This window comes from Camelus bactrianus, chromosome 25 (assembly GCF_048773025.1).
Source record: "Camelus bactrianus isolate YW-2024 breed Bactrian camel chromosome 25, ASM4877302v1, whole genome shotgun sequence".
NCBI classification, from domain to species: Eukaryota; Metazoa; Chordata; class Mammalia; order Artiodactyla; family Camelidae; genus Camelus; species Camelus bactrianus.
Window position 1 is genome coordinate 30557956 of NC_133563.1, and position 22563 is coordinate 30580518.

Consider the following 22563-nt stretch of genomic DNA (forward strand, 5'->3'; position numbering starts at 1 on the left):
AAAAGACTGCATTACTGGAAGAGTTGCAGATTTACTTCAGGGAAATGTCCAGAGCCCTTCACATCCTCTACTCAAAAAGCCTGCAAATGTCCCAACCAGTGAACGTCAAAACTTAATCTGATGTTAAAATAGTTAAAAAGAAATTACCTATGGAGGAAAGTTTGCCTGTGGTTTCCTGTAAACTAAGACTGAACAGGAACCATTTGATATCCAGCAGCTTCACACAGAAGCAGTAAACTCTGAAAACACACCTTCCTCTTCAAGACCGACACCCAGTATTTCAGGCATTTTTAGGGGAAGAAATTTCAGTGGGAGCTGTCTGTGGGGAAAGAGAAGCATGTGCTTGGGGCTTGAGGAGCAGAAACTCAGGCTGAGATGGTGGCCTTGCCGTCTCCCTCCTCCTGGGGTCTTGTGCCCTCGTCCTTGGCTTAACTTCTGCTGGTCTGTAGAGCTCGGCTTAAAACTCACTTCTTTGGGAAGGTCTTCCCTGATTACCTGGGATCGCTATTCAGTCCTGCTCTAATGACAGCAGTGCCCGCACTGAGCCTGTTGACTGTTAGTGACGCCACTGCACTGTGAGCTCCCTGGCAGCTTGCACGCCTTCTTCACCATTCTCTCCCCAGCACTCAGCCCAGCGCCTGGCAAACTGTACGTGCTCAGTAAGTCGTTGAATAACCAGTGGCTGAATGAATGAGGAAACAAATGAACATCCTGGGGGATCAAGGATGACTTGCCCAAGTCAAATGATAAAAACAAAATCAGTTTGAATTTAGAGAGTGCTCGGTCTTGTGGGCGTTTGTATGCACAAAAAAGGAGCGAGCCACTTAGTTTGCCTCCCATGCTTTAGGGGCAGAAACAGAAGGAAAGAAACCAAAGCCTAGGGGGCAGTATTTCTCCGTAGGAAAGCATAATGATCATGTTGAAAGCAGGGCCCTGAAAGACGCAAAGTGTGATGACGTTTGTAACGATGCTTGCCTTTTTACCTGCATATAATCAAAACGCTATTGTCCAGAACGCTGAGAGAAAGAGCAAATTCCATTCCCCAGTTAGGAGAGATTTTACCCCAATAATTTTTTTTTTTGCTTTTGCTTTAACTCTTGCTGTTGATTTGGTATTAATGTTGTAAGACAGTTCGTGAGGATGACAGTTATGCTAAACTGCCAGCCTACACTAGGGTGACTGTAAACAGCGTGTGTTCTCATTACTTCGCAATGAATTATTTGTTCTCTGGGCTTTGGGTGGCAGGATTCTGAACTGTAGGTAACTCACCAGTGTGGCCACAGACTCCCAGCATGTGTCTGAGGCTGAGAAATGGAATGGGACAATGTCGGAGCCTAAAGGAAGTGGAGGAACATACAACCCAGTTCTGCTGCTGTGGAGATGAGATCCCTGAGGCTTGGAGGGGAGACGTGGTCGCCCAAGTCCTTGCGGTAGTAAGTGGAGCTATCAGGCCTGTAACTCAGCTCTCCTGAGTCTCTATTCCGGCCCTTCCCACAATCCTATGGGAAAATTTTGGGTCCTGCAGAGATTTGCTCCCAGATCACAAGACTCATGCCTGTAGGACTAAATTTACTATGAGGAAACTTGAGCCTTCAGCATCAGATCAGCATGAAGGTTTTCATCAGCAAGGTGATCAGAGGAGAATTCTTCTTATTCCAATGGATACAAAAAACAGGATCTAAGAGAAGTCCCAGCCGAGACTGATGAAAACATCGTCACATAAGTATGCTCTTATACCCTGCTTTCCACCACCGCCAGCCTGGTTCCCTACATATTTCCTTTTCCTCTGGTGTCAACATTCTCCAGTCTAAGGGGACTAAACCAAATGGATGTTTGTTTTATTACTAAGTAGACATGAGAGGCTGCCCAGCTTAGTCCTTTCCAGGCAAACAATGATCTCATCGGGATGCTCAGGGGATAAGATGTTAGCTGGCATGATATGACTGCCTGGAAGGAAATATGGTCATTTTCTGAAGCTTCCACAGAAAATTTTGAAATATCCCTGCTGAGAAAGTGACCCGTCTTCACAAAGTGAATACACACACACACACCACACACACACACACACACCCTTTTAAGACTGACTGACCAGGAAACCAGGGAGAAGGTAGAAACCCAGCACATATCTTCAAGGACACAAAGGGGAAATGGAAAGTGTGTGGTTTTTGGAGCCAGACATAACCGGGTTCTAATTCCAGCTCTGTCGTTCACTCATTCTATGCCCTTCAGGGAATTAATTGATCTATCAAATCACTACTTTGTCACTTGTAAAACAGGCACATCACACTTCCCCAGTAAGGCTGATGTGAGACAAAGTGCAAAGAACGTGAGAAATGCTCCTAGCATGGTACCTTCCCCAGTCTCTCTCTCTATCAGCATTAGTGATGCCAGGGATATTTACCCACATTCCTGGCAATGAAGCGCATCTGCTCTCTGTCCTGTTGTGTGGAACACGGGCGTGCCTCATCTTATTGCACTTACACTTTATTGTGCTTTGCAGATACTGAAGTTTTTACAAATTGAAGGTTTGTGGCAACCTTGCATCAAGCAAGTCTTCTGGTGCCATTTTTTAAAACAGTATTTGCTCACTTGGTGTCTCTATGTCACATTTTGGTAATTCTCACAATATTCCAAACATTTTCATTATACTTATATTATTTTGCTGTTATGCCGATCAGTGATCTTCTGTTACTATTAGGACTCACTGAAGGCTCAGATGATGGTTAGCAATTTTTGGCAATCAAGTGTTTTTAAATTAAGGTATGTACTTTTAAAAGACATACTACTATTGCATACTTAATAGACTACAGTGGAGTGTAAGCATAACTTTTATATGCACTGGGAAACCAAAAAATTTGGTTTATTGTGATATTTGCTTTATTGTTGTGGTCCAGAATTGAACCCACAATATCTCTGAGATAGTGTCTACAGAAATTCCACTTATGTTTTCAACCTTCATGGTGCACATGTGAACTTCATGATAACAATAATAACCAAAGTCAGTCTACATGGAGATACAACTAATATATACCATGAAAGTACCAATTGTGTACTTTTCCCCGGGTGACTCTTTTAAAAGGTCTGGAGGAGTAATAGAAAGATGCCTAGGTTCTGATGCTATGATAAACATGAAAGGGTTGGATGGACAATGGTGATGATTTCTCAATATATGAGGGGCATAACCCAGGCTCTGAAAGGGGTTTCCTTCTAAAAGAGTGGCTCCACCTCTCTTGGCATATCACCTGTCATAAAAATCAAGTTAAAATGATTCACATCAGCATACAATATATTTTATAGTGACATAAAAGCTTCACCCTTTGGTAGCCATTTGTAAATCATCAGTAAAGATGCCGGTTTTCTGATGCGTCCATTCTTGCCCCCTACGAATCATTCTCCACAGGCAGCTACAGTGGTCTCTTAAAAATCTAAATCAGATCACGTCACTGGCCAGCTTACAATCTTTCTATCACCTCCCTTAGAATAAAAGCCAAAGTCAACCAGGTTTGCAGGACTGACTTCCGTCTCCTTTAACTTAATCTTGTATTCTTTTCTTCCCTACTTACTATGCTCCAGCCATTTGGGCATTTTTGCTCTTCTTTCAATACACCAAACCTTTTCCCACCTCAGGGCCTTTGCACTAGCTGTTTCCTCTGTCTACAGTGCTCTTTTCCTGGTTATTATAACTCAAGGTCTTTTCAGCACTCAAGTCAAACTTTAAGAGGTCTCTTGATGATCTTAACTGCAGTAATTCTATCTGCTCCCCAGTCATATATCCACCTATATTTCCTTCTCAGCACTTAGGCATTTTGGTTAATTGTCTGTATTCTCTACTCCCTTAAAATGTAAGCTCATGGAGGACAGGGACCAAGTCTGTCTTCTCATTACTGGATCCCCAGCATCTAGACTATTAAAGACTTCTAAATAATTGAATGAACAAGAGCTCCAGCCTACAAATAGATTTGAGTTATAACATGCAACCAGAAAGGAAAAATGTGATCTGTAATATAAGGCCCTTTTCTTAAGTTTTCATTTTCATCTCAAATTTTGTTTTTATTTTGAGGGATTCGATGACCATGTTGATGACTCATTTAACAATTTAGCCTTGAAATTTCTGGACATCCTCCCCCAGCTCAAAATGTTCATTTTTGGTGTACTTCAACTACCTCTTTCTACTTTTGTCAACTTACATTTCAGTCATCCATTTGTGATCATAAACTTCTTGCTTTATAGTTTTTTTACTTTCATTCCATTCAGAGGCTCAGAACATAGGAAGCCTCACGGGTAACTTGAGCCAGGGATCAAGGAGCCAGGACACAAAATCAGTGGGCGGAGCACCTGCCCATGTCAGGAGTAGGGATGCAAAGCATAAGTGCTCAGGGTATCCAAGAACAACCTGGATACCAGAGCCCAAACTGGGTTAAACCCAAAATTTTAACCCCGGACACAGATATAAGGGCAGGAAAGATGCATGACAGCAAAAGCAAGAGTTACCTTCAGGCGTAAACAGGGACTGGAAGACTCACATGGGAGCCAAAAATAATGCTAAGCGACTTCTCCTGCTCCTCCAAACCACTGACAGGTTCGTGAAATGGGTAGTGGAGAGGGGACTGGACGGAGCTGGAGATTTTCTTGGAAATCCAGAACTCTCCTGTATCGACTGGGACAATTTGGCTTCTGACGTCAGCACTGCGTCACACCTGCCTCTTGACAATGATGTTTTCCAATCCAATTCCAGGTGACAGTTTTTGGTCTTCATCTTGCTGGGCCTCTTGGCTACAACTGGCATGGTTGATTACCCTGTCCTTCTCAGAATGTTCTGCTCTGTAGGCTTCCATGACACCACATCCCCCAATCCTCTTCTGATCACTTTGACTGCTCCCTCTCTGCCTCTGTCATGGGATCCTGACTCTCTTTCACTTCCATCGGTCTTCCTGAGTTCTGTCCTGTGCCTTCTCATTGTTTTACTTTACATGTTCCTTATAATGATCTCTTTCACTCTCATGGCCCCAGCACTCAAATTCTGGTGCCTGCGACTCACATCCCTTGCACAATTCTTTTATGCCTGAGCTTCATAAATGTGGGTTCAATAGCCTTTTGGATATTTCTCCCTGGATCCAAGCTTAACATGTCCTCAACTAAGTTCTTGGAGTTTCTCACCCACTCTCCTTTCACTCCAGTATTGCTTATTTCAGTGGGCAGTCCTACCATCCACCCAATCACCAAAGCAAAAAACCTAGTGGTCAAACTTGACTGGGTCCTCTCCTTTACCACCCATACCTATCATTTAATTCATTCATTCATTCAGCAAACTGTAGGCAAGCCTTGTTATTTATTAAGCATTGTGGACTGAACAGTGGTGGGGAAAGCAGATATAATTTCTGGCTTCATGAAGTATATAAACTAATGGCTGAATTTCTCTAAAGAGTTTCTTTCCTCTATCCCTTCTGCTCTTTTATTACTAGCAGTAGTTGGCGTGTAATATATGCTCAATTAATCTTTATTGAATGAATGAATACATGACCATGTAATTATCTGAACATCTGCTGTCTATACAGGTCAGATTATGGCATGGCATGCCCATGTCATTAAAAATATCTCAGAGCACACTTCACGAATCAGTAGAAGCCAAAACATCTGGCCAATTTAGCTAGAAACCCCCCCAGTGAAGCATTAATATGTTTTATCTGTGTTATGCAAACACTCAGCTGGTCTGACCTTTCTGCAGTACTGACTGGGTGTTTTGGCAGAGCACCGGCTCAGCCAGACCGGTCTCGATCTCTTCCAGGCACAAATTATGTCTCTGAATTGCACACATGGCTCACTGACTTCCAGAGCTAAGCATAAGTGCAAACTCTGCGTGCTTGTGACCATTTAATTGACTTGATCATTTCCAAAATGTTATTAGTGCCACTTGGTTATTTAAGAATATCAGCATACATTCATTGGCTCTAAAGTCTGAAGATATCAAAATGAATTGAGATTATTCATGTTAAAGATGTCACAGATGGGTTGAATACAGGCAAAACTCAGGCATTGTAAGAAATATACAGTATGGTTAAACACCAAGAATAATAATCTTTGACTAATAATGACATCATTTATAATAACTGTTTGATGACATCAATAAATATCTTTAGGAAACCACCAGAGAAATATTTCAAGTATTCCTACATAATTTTACTAGATCAATCAATCATGAGATAAAACCAAGCATCTCTACCTCTCTTCTGGGTCCTCAATTCTTAGTAGCAAGGATAGGTACACTGAGATCAGAACAATTGAGAATTATCCCCATTTCCACAATCAGCTCAAATGGACAGAGTTTTTCAAAAAGAAAGACCAAAAAGAAAAAGAAGGCCAAAAAAACCAAGAGAGACAACTGTATGCAGAGTTACTGAGGTGTTCAGAGTGAGGCATGCATCTTCTTTAAATAACCAGCATTCAGGCTCAAGCTAACAACAGGCAGAAGAAATCGAGGGCACCTTCCACTGGGCACGCGCCTACTCCAGGAAGTGTGTAACACTGTGCTTCTCTGTAATAGCAAATCGTACCATGCACGTCAATTCAGGGATGGAAGGAGGTAGGCATCGAAATCAGTGATGACTCGTGTGGGCGTGATAATTTTGGGGGAAAGCAAACACTCACAAAAGAACAGAGAAGGCCTAAGGGTAGACTCCCGTGAGGCATGCGGGCTGGGTTCACCCTGCGCCTCTGCCCAGTGGAGCCTGGCCCATGCATTCATCCATTGCTCCCTCGCACAGAGCTGGAAGGGAGACCGAGCTTAACCTGGCCTCAGGGTGCCCCATCCGTCCTTCAAATGCAGAAGAAAGAGGCAGGACTTTCAGTACTTTAACCTTTTCCACTTTAAACGTCTTTAAGCAGACAGATTTTTTTTTACAAGTTAATATAATATAAACGATAAGCTAATGAGAAATGTTCAGGTCCATGGATTAAAACAGTTAACTCATATATGTCTTCACAAAGCTCCAGATACTCTCAGTTGGGTCTGGTTACTTCATAGTACCCTCAGCTTTTCTTTGGCTCAGAAGAATCTGTTTACAAGTCTTTTTTTTTTTTTTTTTGGTTTGTTTCTTTAAAAAAGTACAGTGAAGCCATACAAATTACATGAGTTCAACTATATGTGCTTGGCCTAAATGACTAAAGGGAAAACCCATGTCAGAGCAGGTGATATTGCCCGTGCCTAGAACAAGCATTCTGGGGAAGGGAGCACTTCTGAATCCACTGTGGTTCTCCCTTCATCAGCCTCAGTTCTCTGGTGCCTCTTGTCATCAGAGCATCTCACTGGGTTTAGCATGATTCTGGTATTTGAAGATATAATTAAAAACAATTTGATTATTAATAATTTACACCTTATGTACTGACTTCGCTGCCCTATTCCTCATAGAAGATGCAAATCCAAACTATGTAAGAATAGCATTATGTGAGTGGCTTTGAAATTGCTTGCTCCGCCTGAACGCCTTCACCCTGACCTCCCTGGGTGCAGCTTTTACATCTCCAAATCAACCGTGTCCTCCTGGTTTTAAACTTCAGAGGGCAAATCAGTACTCTCAGCTGGCCAATTACCTGAAAAATGGCATTCTTGTGGCCTTGAACTTCCGCTTTTGCTGCTAGTTTAATAACATGAGGTTTATCTTTTCCAACATGAGTAATTATTTTTGGTAAAATTATAACTCAGCTACGCAATTTTTAGCTAGGTCAAAAAAAGGAAAGGAGAGAGGGCATCGGGAGCCCTCTGATAGTTTTGGACTTTTCCTTAAACTGCATACCCAGTAATTCTGTCCTGAGGAGATACGTTTGATCATTTGCAATTACAGTGCTCAAGAGAAAAGGTTAAAGACGAGATGGCTTTTTCTGAGGCATCTCTGGGTTGGAGGTTCACTGGCACATGCATTCGTGGCTAACCAGAAGAAGGAAGCCAGGACTTACGTTCTGTTTCCCCACTATGTTATCGAAGGGCAGTTCAGGGCTCCAGGATCCTTCTGTGAACGTTGCCCCACTGTTTCTCCTGTCTGAGGAGCTCACAGACTCCTTGACAATGTCTTCGGGCAAAGACAGTAGACTGTCCTCAGGCTGCTTAATTAAATAGGTCTCTATGTTATGCTTCCTCAGGAATTCATTCCTCTCTTTTCCGTAGCCCTCTTCCACATTATAGTCCCCGTTGAGGCAGTCCAGGGTGGCTTTAGAAATGTGAATCCTCCTGTGTGGACAAAGCAAAGGTTGTTACACACTTGACGTGGCTTGCAAAGGCCATTGCCGTTTTTGGTCCTGTGCACACCCAACATCAGGGCTGCAGGTGGGTGCTGTGAGGACATGCCCTCAAGGGCAGTATCTGTTCCCCTGAAAAAGCAGAGATCATAAAAGAAAATAGAAGTGTAAGCATAAACCAACGAACAGGGAGGGTGTCTATCACCAACGTCACCCCAGGCGACGCTGCAGCCTCTGGTGAATTGCAGCTCCATTAAGCCACACTTAAGCACTTCCTTCGGCTTTTCTTAGGACTATCAGCCTGATCCCAGCAACTTTTAAGAATCAGTGATTTTTCAGTCGTGTTGATTATTTTGGAAAAGTAAGCTCCATAAATGTTTCTGAACCTTAGCGGTAATTATTGTCCAGATTTCCATGCAACAGTAGTTCTCAGTGTCTTGGAAGTTTTCCTATCATTTCAGCTTTCACATATTTGTATTTTGTTTCTTCAACTTGTCTATAATCATCTTTAGAACAAATGGAGGTCTTTTTAGTCTGCAGGGCTACAAGGAGGGTCCTTTAGGGAGACCACTGTAAGATGCAATTTCTCCTGTAACGCACGTATGGGAAGCAGATGAGAGCAAAGCTGTGGACACGTGCAGGCTGGCAGCCGGCTGGCTCACTCACAAGGTTAAGAGATTCACATTACCCGCCATCAGAGCTCAAGACTCAAGTTCCCTTTTTAGCAAAACAACAGATGACATCAAGGGCCTTAAAATCAGATTTGAATCTTGGGGACTTCCCATGGTGAATCCTTCCAGGCAAGAGTTTTTCTATTTTCATAACTATGTAACTCAGCCAGACTACTTATTGCTCTTTATTATTGTCTGGGTAGACTAACCTGGTGGTCAGGCATGGACTTTTCGGATTGAAACCCTAGCTCTACTACCGCTTGCTAGCTGAGAGAGCCTGGGCAAGTTATCTAACCTTTCTATGGGTTTGTTTTCTCACCCACAAAAATGGATTTGTGTGAAGTAGTCAGAACAGTGCCTGGTACACTGTATATGCTATAAAAGCAAATGCTTAAATTATTAAGAATTTTTTCAAAAATGCCAATGCCTTATTTCTGTTGTTTATTTCATGCCTTCTCAAGGCTCTTAGGATAAATTCTAGGTTCTGAACAAGGTCTCTAAGTTCTCCACCCTCTGCACCCTGCTACTTCAAGGCTCATTTTTTGATACCCCTCCCTTATAGTACCCTATGCTCTCTCCAGCTAGTCAAGTAATTGGCATTTCTTCAACTGCAAGGTGCCCACCAAACTCAGAAAAAGCCATTGTCCCTGCCTACAATGCTCACCCCATGCTGCCCACATGGCAATTTCCTACCCACTGATTCAGCTCCCAGTCATTTCCCTAGGCTGACTTTACTGCTGTCTTAAATGAATGAATGAATAAAGTAGATACTTAAGACTTTGTTTGGCTTCTGTGATTCTAGAAATAGTGTATCCAAGGAAACATTAATTTTTTTTTTTAACATTATCTCTACTTCCCCTGGTCACACTTCTTACCCATCCTGATAAGTTCTTGCTTACACAGAGAAGAATTCACTGTAAAGGACATATAAAGAAACAGAAACAGTGCATTTCTGATCATTTAAGGCACATTCTGCACATTTTCCAAATAAATGTCCTTGGAGATGGTCACTGATTTCAAAGGTGAGGTAAGATACAGACATGTTTCGTTTTATTGTTTGCCCCTTTATTGCCGTTCACAGATGTTTTTCTTTTTAACAAATTAAAGGTTTGTGGCGACCCTGAGTTGAGCAAGTCTAGCAGCGCCATTTCTCCAGCAGCATATGCTCACTTCATGTCTCTGTCACGTTTCGTTAGTTCTCGAAACATTTCAAAACTTTTTCATTATAATTATATTTGTTATGGTGATCTGTGGTCGCTGATTTTTGATGTTACTGTTGCAAAAAGATTACAACTTACTGAAGGCACAGATGATGGTTAGCATTTTTTAGCAATAAAGTGTTTTTTAATTAAGGTCTGTATATATATTTTAGACAGGATGCTATTACACTCTTAACAGACTAGGGTATAGTGTAACATAACTTTTATATACACCAGGAAACCATAAAATTTGTGTGATATTTGCTTCATTGTAGTGGTCTGAAACCAAGTCTGCAAAATCTCCCAGATATGCCTGTATTAAAAATAAAAGCATGTGAAAGACGTTCCGAGTTCTCTTGAGAAATGTGCTAATTACAAAATATTCCCATGATAAATTTAGTTAATACGCAGGAGCTCAGTGTTGACCTGGGAGAATAAAAAAGCCATTTGACCTTCCATGAAATAGATGTCCCAGGCCCCTTTCTCAGATCAAGCTCAAAGCTAGATGCTTGAAAGCATGAACTGGTATGGGGTCTGGACAACAATATTTTTAAAGTGCTCCTCTGCTGGGTGCAATGTGACGTCAAGTCTGAAAAGGCATGCTTTCAGAGCTGGGTCCTGAACACCCGAGTGCTGTCTTACCATCCTCATTGCCTGTGATCAATGTCATGAGACTTTTGGGGCCAACATTTGAATGATATTTTAATGTTCTGTCTCCTCCAAAAATAATTGCTTCTTGGATCTACACCTTTGGATTCTGCACACAGGAAACCCACTGTCACAAAGTGAGCAAATGACACAGGTTAGGCAAGAAGAGGGCTTTGCTTCGGCTTACCCGGGGATTCCTCCAGATTCAAGTTTGTTCGCAATGTCCACATCCCAAGACCAGACATCAAACTGCCACTTCCGCAGGCCCAACACGCCACACAGTACGGAGCCCGAGTGGATTCCGATCCGCATGTCAACGTCGTGCTTCGTCCTTGACCGCACGTACCTGTCGACACAGGTGAATGGAGCAACTCGTGTAAAAGTATTATTTATTTCATCATTGTCTTTTACAATCTGTATCCCATGTATGTTTTATAGTGTATGCTTTAAAGTGCATGACTATAATGATAGAGTAAATAATTTCCAAGTTATTATAATCATTTTTGATAAAGAGAGGGGATGAAAATATTCAGAAACCCCTGGCCTATAAGATAACATGGAAAATTCTTAGCCTGACACATAAAATCCTCATGATCTGTCCTGTGCTTCCACTATTAGTCTCATTTGTCATGCACACGCTGGACTCCAGCCATCCAAACTCCAAGCCACTGCCTAGCCCTGGGTCCAGGGTGCTCCCTCAGTCTGGAAGGTCCATTCCCTCATACTAAGGACTATGTGGTTGCTTATCCCACATAAAGGAACTGTAGGGAAATGAAAGGATTTGCCTGTGGCCACATAGCTGGTAAGCAGGATAAACTGGGGCTTCTGTGTTTTTAGACCTCATCCTCTTTGCAACATAGGTACTGTATGTGGTGTGTGACTCTGGGCAGATAGCTTAATCTGACCCAGAGTTTCAGTGGCTGTAAAACAAAGCTCTAGCTGGTTGCTTCACTTACAGAGCCTTTGTGATCCCCAAAGGAGACAATGGATGTTAAAGCGCTTTGCCAGCTAATTGTGAGGGACTATTGAACAGCACACCGTACTAAAGCCATTAGGTAATTAACATTATGCAGGGAATGCACTGGAACATCTTAATGAAAAGACATTTAGATTTTTGATTTTCTCCTACAAAACAAAAATCATAATAAGAAGACAAAAATTTTTATTGCATTTTTGTCTCTTTCTTTTTTGTTGTGTCTAGAATTTGTCTTAAATAAAAGAATGAAATTATGTAAAAGTAATGAATAATTTACAGACAGCGATCCTCTTTGGAAAGGCTACCCGGTGGTTGCACAGGACTGTAGTGAACACACACTATGGGCTTCAAGATCAGCTCTTGAGGGGCAGGGGAACTTTGAGCATTCTTGAAGCTAAAGGAGAAGACTTCTGCTCTGAGTTACAAGTCCTGCTCAGGTTTTCCAAAGTAGTGCCCTACCGATGCTCTGCTATGCCTCACAGCCACAAATAAAGAGAAAAACGACCTCTGTACATCATTTGTCTCATAAACATCAGCACCTTCTCCTTCTGTTCCACACACTCTGAGTTTCTGGAGGGCAGGGCTACTATCTTTCATTTCCACACGTCTGGCACTTAGCACGGTGCTGGTCACACGGCGCTGGGCACATGGCCCTCACAAGTGTTTACTGAATTAACAGACAAAGCTCAAAGACTTTCCTGCTCTGTAGCCCCTTGCTGTCCCACGATGCCTCTCAGAGTCCCAGGGGAACCACAGAGGTGCCTTTGGCTCTGCTAGCTGGGGAGTAAAGAGACCTTTCACATCACCCCCCTTCAGTTAAAGCAGCTTTGCTCTCATCTGTTTTCAGGGAGGGCTTCTAAGACTTCTTTTAAACAAAGAATCCACTTAAGTATTACTATTATTTTTTGTAGCTCAAGATCAAGCTGGGATCCAATAATGCAACAGTTAACCAACGAAAGAGTGAAGATGTTATTTCTTCTAATTAAACTAGTAAAGAGGAGGGCTTGTTATATGGTAAGAGATGAAGAACCTTAGGAATTCCCTTTTAATTGAAATGCTTCAAACGGTTCTTATTGTTAGTCAATTACTCAATCCATAGGAGGTGCGGGAGGAACGACAGGAAGCATAAGCTAGTGGCTGTCATGAATCTGTAGATGAGACTTTCTCCACTGGTAAATAAATGGATGAATGAGACAGACATGAGCAGAGGAGCCGATTGCTACTGTGGGATGAAGAGCACCCAGCTCCTCAGCTGTAGGCGCAGAGACTGGAGTTCTGGAGCCAAGGGAGTAAATTTCTCCCTGTAAAACGGGGACGCCACGGGCTCCTCAAAGCAAGTCACTCTCAGCACCACCAAGGGGCATGAAGTCTGCATTAAAGCAGGCCTGGATGTGACGCTGAGTTTTTACCTTAACTAGCTGTGGGCCTCATGCTAGTCACCCTGCTCTCCGAGCCCCAGTTTTCTTAGGTGCAATGAGAAAGAGAACTAGTCTTCTGCAGAGTTGTTAGGATGGTTTATAAAATCATGTATACAAAGCTGGTGCGATGTGAACACTCAAAAATAGTAGCTTCTACTAATTTTCATTAGTAATGATACCTTATAATTATACAATAATCATATAGGTTGAATCAGACCAAAAAATTATGGATTGATCACACTATCCTTTCATGCTAAGATTATGCCTGCAGTTGCTCTATTTACATCAAAATAACTTCAACCAACCCATTTAATACATCAAGTGGCAATTCTCAGGCAGGCATTGGTTCAGAACGGATGAATGAATTTATGATGTAGTAATAGCTGAGTGATTGGGTTTCAGCTACCTGGATGAAACAGTACCCTTGAACATTCCAGAAAAAAGGACGAACAAGGGAGTTAGTTATGGAGGTCAACTACGCAGGGTTTTCTGTGCAAGGGTCAGGTCTTTACAATAACCCCATGTGTCATTACCAGCATCATTTTACAAATGAGGACACTGAGTTTCAAGAAATTCCTTTCTTCACATCACACATATGTAGGTGGGATAGCTGGAGTTTCATCCCAGGCGTGTGAACCTAAACTCACTGGTCCATTTCCACCCTGCATGGCTTAGCTGGAAAAAGGAGCCATGCTCAGGGGTACATGATCTGGCTCTGCCCAATAGATGGATGGCACAGTGTCTGCCTGTTAATTCCAAAGGTCAGCAGACTTATAACAAGCTCCCTTCTGTAGACTCCAGAGTTCACTGGGGGTACCTCAGGGGTCACTCGCTGTACAGGGGGTTTGACGCATGATGGCCATGGAGCCTGACTTTGCCTTCAACCATGATCCATTCTATAGCCTTTCCTGGACTTCAGAGTCAGAGTGCCTTACAAGTCAGGGGGCCCAACTGCTTCTTAAAAAGTTGGAAAGCCACCATGTCTTATCCTAGCATGGAAGTTGCAGTTTCACAAAGTGTTTCATTCTGATGCCCACCACAATTCTGATGGATAGATACCGATAAGCATGATAAATTTCCATTTTACAGATGAAGGAACTGAGGCTCCAAGAGAATTAGGATATATCTGTTACCTCTTCTACCTTTTATCTTCATGATCTCATTTCATTCTCACAACCACCCTATGCTACAGTTACAATCCATTTATCTCATTCGTTCACGCACTCAACAAACATCTCTTGAAGACGTCTGCAGATTAAGCAGTGAACCAAATAGACAAATTAGAGAATCAGTTCCTGTTACTTCCTGAGCTCACATTAGGATGACGTATCCCTATTTCATAGCTAAGGAGGCTGGAGCGGAGAGAGGAGTCACTTGCTCAAGGTCAGGAAGTAATACGTCCAGATCAGACCTCACAATGCAGGCTGCCAGCTGAGAGCTCTTCGGGCACCTTGCGGCTGCTTGCAGTCCCTTCGGCATTACCTTCCTGATCTAGGGGTGGAATGGTAATGGGAGGACCTAGTACAGCATTCCTGTTCAAAAACAGCATGGCCCTAGTCAGAGAAAAGCAAGAGAAACAATCCAGCCATCCATCTTCCACACAGAGCTCTATGTCCTCTCTCTCTCTGCAAAAATAGATTTTTAAAAAACTGAGATTGACTTATAGTTTGCCTATATATATGATTGGTCAATACTGATTTCTAATAAAGTAATACTTGATTTTAAAAACTGAGGTTGCCCTAAATGATGTGTATATATGTGGGTGTGTGTGGGGTGTGTGTGGGGTGTGTGTGTGTGTACTATACAACGCGCATTTCTTTAAACTCACAAGCATTTTCTTATGCCAGTGAACATTAATGTAAACCGTGGTGCTTCATGGTTACTCATTTCCCTTTTTGTAATATGCCAAAATTTATCTCCCCATTTCCCTGTCTTTGGACATTTAGGGAGTCAGACGAACATGCCTCGGGGTCTTTGCCTTGCTGCTGTGTGTCACTGGCCGGAAGTAATTTATCTTACCAGAGTTTCCGGTTCCTCCTCGGACAGTTGGCGGAAGTAACAGCAGTTTGCCCACAAGGCTGTTGTTATTAGGTGAGGTGAGTCAGGAAGGTTATTCAGTATAGTGTCTGGCACATGGTAAGCATTCAGTTCATATTAGCTTTATCAGTTATAATTACCAAATATATTCGATCTTCATCATGATAAACAATTTTGCAAAAAGAATCCTTGTTCATGTATTAAAGATGACTCTAATTACTGCATTTTAAAGAGGAGGGCAGCCTTATGGATGCTGTAGTCAATGACATTTCAGAGCAAGGTGAGAAAGGAGGTTTGGGGAGGAAAAAAAGAGACAGAAACCAAGAGAGGGATAGAGAGAGAGAGAGAGATGGAGAGAGATGGAGAGAGACAGAGAGGGAGAAATGGAAGCAAAGGAGGGAGGGAAGGAAAAAAGAGCAAAAAAGAACCACAAGACAGAGAAAGAAGGAGGAAAAGATGCTGGAGGTTTGGGTACTCTTGCCTAAAGTGAGGGAAACAAAACAACCCCTGATTTTCATTCCTTGTCCTGCCATGTTGCTTGGCAGCACAACCCTGCCACAAGGATTAAGACCTTTGCTCCAATTAACCGTTGGGGACCAGCCAGATCCTGCTTGACATTCGGGTATCATTCTATGCCTTTTTAGCAACTGCCCTGAAAAGACCAGGCTCTGTAATTTTCATTAAGATTCATCAGGAAAGCCTTTGTAGATCATTAACAAAGATACTGCATATAACAGATCCCACCGTTAACTCTAGTGTCGTCTCAGCTATCAAGCCTCCCCAGAACAGACCCAGGGCGTGTGAAGAGGAGCCACCTGGAGCCACTTTTCAGTCCTCTTAATGGAACTGTTATCTAAGCCTATTTTAATTAACTTAATTTTATGGACAGACATGCATGAGGTGGTATTAAATGCTTCATTAGAAATAAAGTTACATTCAATCACCTTTTTTCGGCCATTCATCTAGCTAACACCAAGCTTCTAAAATCCAGTGTTTTTTCATGGAATGAATTTATTAAGGGGCTTGATTAAGGCTTATTATCTTGTTATTGTCTGGTGTTTACTGACTTTTCTCCCCTCTCAGTGTCAGTTCTGCTAATTTATTAGGGATGTATGTGAGATCTCCAAGGCTATACCTTGATCCTTTGGGTATCGATGGCAGATTTCAGGCACCCAAAGCAATTGCAGGAATCTGGAGCTGGGAGATGGGATACCACAATGGTTAAGACCAATGGCTTTGGGGTCAAATGTTTCTGGATTGGCACCCTTGTTCTGCCACCCACTAGTTGTGTGATTTTGCACAATTACACAAACTCCGTAAGCTCCAGTTTCCTCATCGGTGAAGTAGAAGCCTAATTCCAGAGCTTCAGTGAGTCAGGATGTACCCGTGTAGCTGTACTGGGTGTTTATGGCTAGCATCCATCCTGGTTGACTTTCCTGCGTATTCTGAGTCAGGGCTATGGCCATACTAGTTGTTCAATATTATGCTCTCCACCTCTATCTAACTCCTAGGATTGTTGTAAGGATTTAATGAGCTAATGCATGTAAAACACTTGGTCCATGGCATATAGTAGGTGTTCATTAAGCCCCAGCTATTTTTATTATGATTATTTTACTAGACTAGAAGCCCTAAGAAATGAATAGATTTCTGTAACTTAACAGTCAAAATTTCCAGTGTCCAAACTCAGCCCTAATTACAAGATTCTATTAAGCGTTTCTGTGGTGGTAAGACACATGTCACCTACTTAAATTTTCAATACTCTTAATTTTGGATCTTATGATTCCCACTTCACAGACGAGGCCATGCAAGCTCTGAGAAGTTAAGTCACGTTTGTCCACAGCCGCACACCTAGTAACGGGAGAAGCAAGAACTAGATTATGCCTGCTGACTGCAGGTCAAGGGCCAGCTCCATTCACTCAGCATGTCCCCATATGTCAACTCGTGGTGCAACAGTCATTCTTTCTGGGAACAACTGTACATCCAGCAACAAACTCTGTCTTTAGCAAAGTGGAATCCTGTCCAAAATTCTTCAAGTATTGTCAGTTGATGAGTGAAGTTCACTATAATGCTAAATATCTGATTTAATTTAAACTTCGATGTCACACGTCGTCCCTTGGAAGACCCTCAAGGTCTCAGCTTTAGAGTATTAGAACCCATCCTTATTTCACTGCTATTGCTCTATTTCAGATCCTTACTTCTCTTGCCTGGACTGTTACAAAAATATCTCCCAGCGAGTTTCCTTCCCCCCTGGCCTCTGCTTTCTCTCATCCAGAGTCAACTGGAGAGAAAGTTATCCATCTCCATGGTTACCTTCCTCGTGCCCAGATCGGAACATGATACATCCCTAATTCAAGTGTCAGTGACTTCCCATTGCCTGAGAGATAAAGGCCCTGTATGTCTTACAAGGTCACCAACTATCCGTGACTAACCCCATCAACTGAACTTAGAATTGTAGTGATCGCCAAAGCCTGCTTCCAATCCATAACACACACACATACACACAGACACACATAGACACATATAGACATACTCAAACAACCATACGTATACACACACATAACCAGACATATATGTGCACACACATATTCACGCATATACACCCGCACATCTGCACACAAGCACATACACAAACACACATACACACCATAAGCACACACATGCACACTGCATATACACACAGCACACATGTGCACAACACAATACATGTATATAAGCATATACACACATGTGCACACACATGTGGCTTTTATTCTTAATAGCTAGAATAGCATATTCTTCATGCCTTTGTTTTTAGGAAAAAAATCTTTGGATCTGGGTCAAAAGGACCTCTGTGGAGATACCTCAGTAAAGGCAACAGATGGGGAAGAGGTTTCCCCCACGCTTGTCCTTCTGACTCTCTTGACTCTAGTTCCCTTGTGAAACCTGCAGGTGCTCTAACCAGTGGCAGCTACTCCCAGCCTTCCCTGATTCCAGCACCCTCTCCCTACTCGTCTGTGACTGGAGGAGAATCTCCACCACACATTTGCAGCGCTCGGTGAATAAGGGATCAGTGTCATTTTGAGTGTGGGTCTGCCATTTGTGCAAGAATTATAAATCTCACCTGAACAGAGAGACTACTGATGCGGCTGGGACCCAGAGGGATCCAGGTACTGTCTCACCATCAGAGCACCAGCCTCTCCCTGCCTGTCTGGACTCTGGGAACTGGCGTTGCGATTCTAACTACTTGAGGAAATGCCAGACAAGGGGATGGGAGATACTCTGACAAGGTGGAGGCAATACCTCAATGGGGATCCATCTCTGATGACAAATGTACAGGGTGGCCATCAAGTCTGGGGACAGTGGTCAATATGATTTATTGACATTATATTACAACATATGCAATATCACATTATGCATGATTTCAGACTTGATGGCTTCTTTGGAGTTTCCCAGTTGGAATAAATGCCTTTGGGGCTGAATAAAGAATTGCATCTTGTGTAAGTGGTAGTTAGTTAAGATGTTTGACTTTTTGGTAAAACTACGTAACTGAGATTCTCTTCTATACACACTGAGGTGCGAATATTATCTGCTGGTCACCCCCCAGAATGCAATACTTGACAGGAAGAATGGAAACTCCAGAAGTCTGAGTTAATTGCAACCAAGGCTTGCCTAATTCCAGAGCTCTTGCTTATTTCTCTGCACCATGCTTTGTTGGTAACTGGAAGAATTAATGCTGGGCCTCAAGTCACCTACAGTATAATCAAGAAGTTGTTGGCATATTAATAGACTCTGACTAATGCAGTTAAAAAATATCCTACTGAATTGTCTAATTTTAAAGAAGTAAAAGCAGCACTTAATAAACTAACAAAAGAAAGCCCATGAACCACCGCAACCCATCCAAATCTCACTTCTCAGTGTTCCACTCCAAATCCTCAGAAGGGAGGCCTTAAGTTGGATAAAGTGGTCAGAAGGGATAAGGTTCTCTCCAGAAGGATAAATGATAATGTTCTAAGAATCTTAAGGCATTTTGATAATCAGTGTTCACTTCTGCAATGCAATCTCCGTAGCGTATTTTCTGCTTAAGCTTAAGATAGAAACTCCTATGGAAAATATGTGGATGAATGGGTAAAGAAGAAATTATTTCTCTTTCTCTCTCCACACACACACACACACACACACACACACACACACACACACAGGAATATTATTCAGCTTTAAAAAAAAGGAAATTGTGCCATTTGTAAGAACATGGATAAATGTGGAAGGCATTATGCTAAGTGAAATAAGCCAGACAGAGAAAGACAAATACTCTATGGTATCACTTATATGTGAAACCTAATAAAAAGTTGCACTGATAGAAATAGAGAGTAGAGAGGTGGTTGTCAGAGGCTGGGGGCTTGGAGGCTGGTGGGGAAATGAGGAGATGTTGGCCAAAGGGTACAAACTTTCATTTTAAGATGAATAGGTTCTGAGATTCTAATGTATAGCATGGTGACTATAGTTAATAATATTTATTGTATATTTGAAATTTGCTGAGAGTAGATGTTAAACATTCTCACCAAAAACAGATAACTGTGAGCTGATGGAAGTGTTCATTAACTTGATTGCAGTAATCATTAAAAAATGTATACATAAAAAAGAAAAAAAGAAAAAATGCATACATATACAAATTATCACATTGTACACTTTAAATATACACAATTTTATTTGCCAATTATATATCAATAAAAATTGAAAGGAAGGAAGGAAGAAACAAAAGAAGAAAGAGTCTGCGGAAAGTTTTGCTACTTAAACTTGGTTTTCATGTGGTTGATAAATCACAGATTTTCAGAACTGACAGATATTGGTCTAGTCCAATCTCCTCATTTCATATACAAACAAATTGAAGTGGTCTCTCTAAGGGGCACCCAGAGGCAAGAGAAGGACTCCCTGGTGACCTGTTCATCACTGTATTTCCAGGGCTTAGCACAATGTCTGACACATGGTAGAACTCAACACGTTACTTGTTGACTGACATTCTGATTGACAGAGTAGAGTTCACAAACCCAATAAGCTGTAGAGCTGGTACAAGATATTGGGCCTTCTGGGCGTTGATCCGTCCCATTGCCTCCCCTGAAACCAGTCAACATGTTATCACAGTTCATACTAGTTTTCAGGGCAAGACCCTCAAGTGTCCAGAGTAACAGCTGAGAAGCACCTGCAGCCTTTTCTGTCTTTCAAAGGCTGACCAAAGGAGAACTCTGGATGGGAACTGGTGGGCTCCTCTCTCCACAGTCCCTACTAGAGGAAACTTCTGCATCTCTGTCACAGAGGGAGCAATGGCAGAGTGGACATCTCCAGTCTCTCTCTCTCCTCCTGCCTACTTGGTCTTGGGGTTAGAGATGGTTGGACTTTCATCATACACCCAAACACCTCACTGCCTTGACTGGGCCCTGGTCATGGGTTGGTTCCAGAGGTGGGACACTGAGGGCCTGCCAGGGTGGCATCTCTGCCCACTAGGAGTCTGATTTCAGGCTGATTGTTGAAATGATGGATGTCACATCAATGGAACAGGATCATATTTAAGGAAAGGGCTCCTGTGCCCTCTTCTTAATTACAAGACTACACAGCCCTTCCCAATGTCAACAGACCTCTGCTTGAAACCTGAATAAATTCAAGGATCTGTCAGGAAATAGAAGATTCAGGCTGTTCTAGTGTTGGCCATGGTCAGGTTCTACACAGAGAGCCTCCAATTCATTAAATTCCTCCTGCCTATTCCGGGAGTGGTCTTGGGAACCAGCAGGCAAGCTGAGCTTACAGTGGAGGGGGTGTGTGATAGTTGGGGGTGCAAGAGTTGTTGACCCTGCTGACCTTTAATCCAGACTGACACACCCAAAAATCACACCCACATCTGGTAGACCGTGCAACCAAGGTGTGAGTTCATAGTGAGAGTCTTCTGGCCTGTTTCTAACAATACTCTTCATTCCTTATAAAATGAAGACATAAGCCATGCAGATTTCTGCCCATGTATCCTCTGGATACTGCCTTTGCTGTGGTTGTGGGAGGATGTGATACTTGGAGGATCTGCAAACATTCTGGAACCTCGAGAAGAGCTTTGACAATGCTGAGCTTCTGTCCCAAAGCCCTAAACAGTCTAGTTCCAAAGTTCCTTGACCTCAGTAACTCATCCTCCTTTGATTAAGTGTCTATTTGTCAGCTATAGTGATCAAAGTCAAAAGCACTTGTCACACACCCATGAAGACACCCCTGGTTGCCCTTCAGTTATTCCTCTTGGCCTTAGGATAAAATGCAACCCTTTAACGTGGCTGAGAAGGCCCTGCAGGCTCTGGCTGCTCCTTGGCTGCAGGCCACCTGTCACCACCTTTCCCACCCCAGGCTTCACCAGCTATCATTGCACCACATCCTGAATTCTGCAGATGGCCACCCTCTCTTCCAAGTTCTCCATCCTACCTCCAGGATCTGCTGTCTTACTTTTCAGGTAACAGCTTAGACAGCTGAACTCTGGAAAACCTTCCCTATCACCCCAGACTACACTAACTGTTGCTTCTCAATTGCCCCCAAGCATGCTGGCTGAGTCATCTCGGAGCACACTGGACCATGTTGGGATGGTCTGTGCACTTCTCTCTCCCACTGTACTGTAATCTCCCTGAAGGCAAGCACTTCGTTCATCATGTTCCTTGCTGTATCCCCCACAGGATGTTGGTAATATGAACTTTCTGCACAAATAATGGAAAGGGGGGTATAACTACAACATAATGGACACAGCATGTTCACTGATTCCTATGGGAGAACTAAAGTCTCCCATATTTCAGTCTTCATGAGATAGGTCAAAGAGCTTCATCTTCCAATATATACATGACTGACCGCAAAGGATAGATGGAGTGGTTGGTCTTCCCCGTCATGCACATCGAAGACCCAGGTATTAGGGAGGAGGTGCCAAATTACCTGATAGTTTTGATCATGCTGAGGCCCATTTCAACGCAGCAGTGGGCGTGGTCCTGGCGGGGCTCGGGAAGTCCCGAAACGCAGTAGTAGCAGTCCCCCAGGATTTTAATGCGAAGGCAGTGATGCTCCTGAAAGCGAGAAGATGGGAGAGGAAAGGAGTCAGCAGACAAGTAAGTGTTTCTGAAAGGCTTGGGGAAGAGAGGGGCCAGGCCACGTGGTCTGCGCCTTGGGATCAGGAGCTCCTACCTTTGAAACGTGCTGTTCTTATCTTCCCAGGAAATTAGGGGCTGTTTGAAGGGCTCAGTGGTAGAATAGAGTCATGGGAAAACACTAGATTTTGAGCTTGACAGACATGGGGCCATATCCAGCTCTGCCATGTAGTAGCTTTCTGATCTTAACACCCATCACGTGGATGGGCCTGGCAAAGAGCCGGCGTTTGACATGGGTGTTCAGTGTTCCCCTAT

General features: G+C 42.8%; 1 protein-coding gene across 3 annotated transcripts in view; it reads right to left on the reverse strand.

The window, feature by feature from the left end:
• Positions 1–22563, reverse strand: part of ADCY8 (adenylate cyclase 8) — a 192768-nt gene that overhangs the window by 81825 nt on the left and 88380 nt on the right. For all 3 annotated transcript variants that reach the window (XM_010972658.3, XM_045508451.2, XM_074353082.1), the window contains exons 5-7: positions 22100–22227; positions 10932–11090; positions 7948–8218 (exon numbers count right to left, since the gene is read on the reverse strand). In XM_010972658.3, the coding sequence (XP_010970960.2) occupies positions 7948–8218; positions 10932–11090; positions 22100–22227 (558 nt within the window). The remainder of the gene's footprint in view (positions 1–7947; positions 8219–10931; positions 11091–22099; positions 22228–22563) is intronic.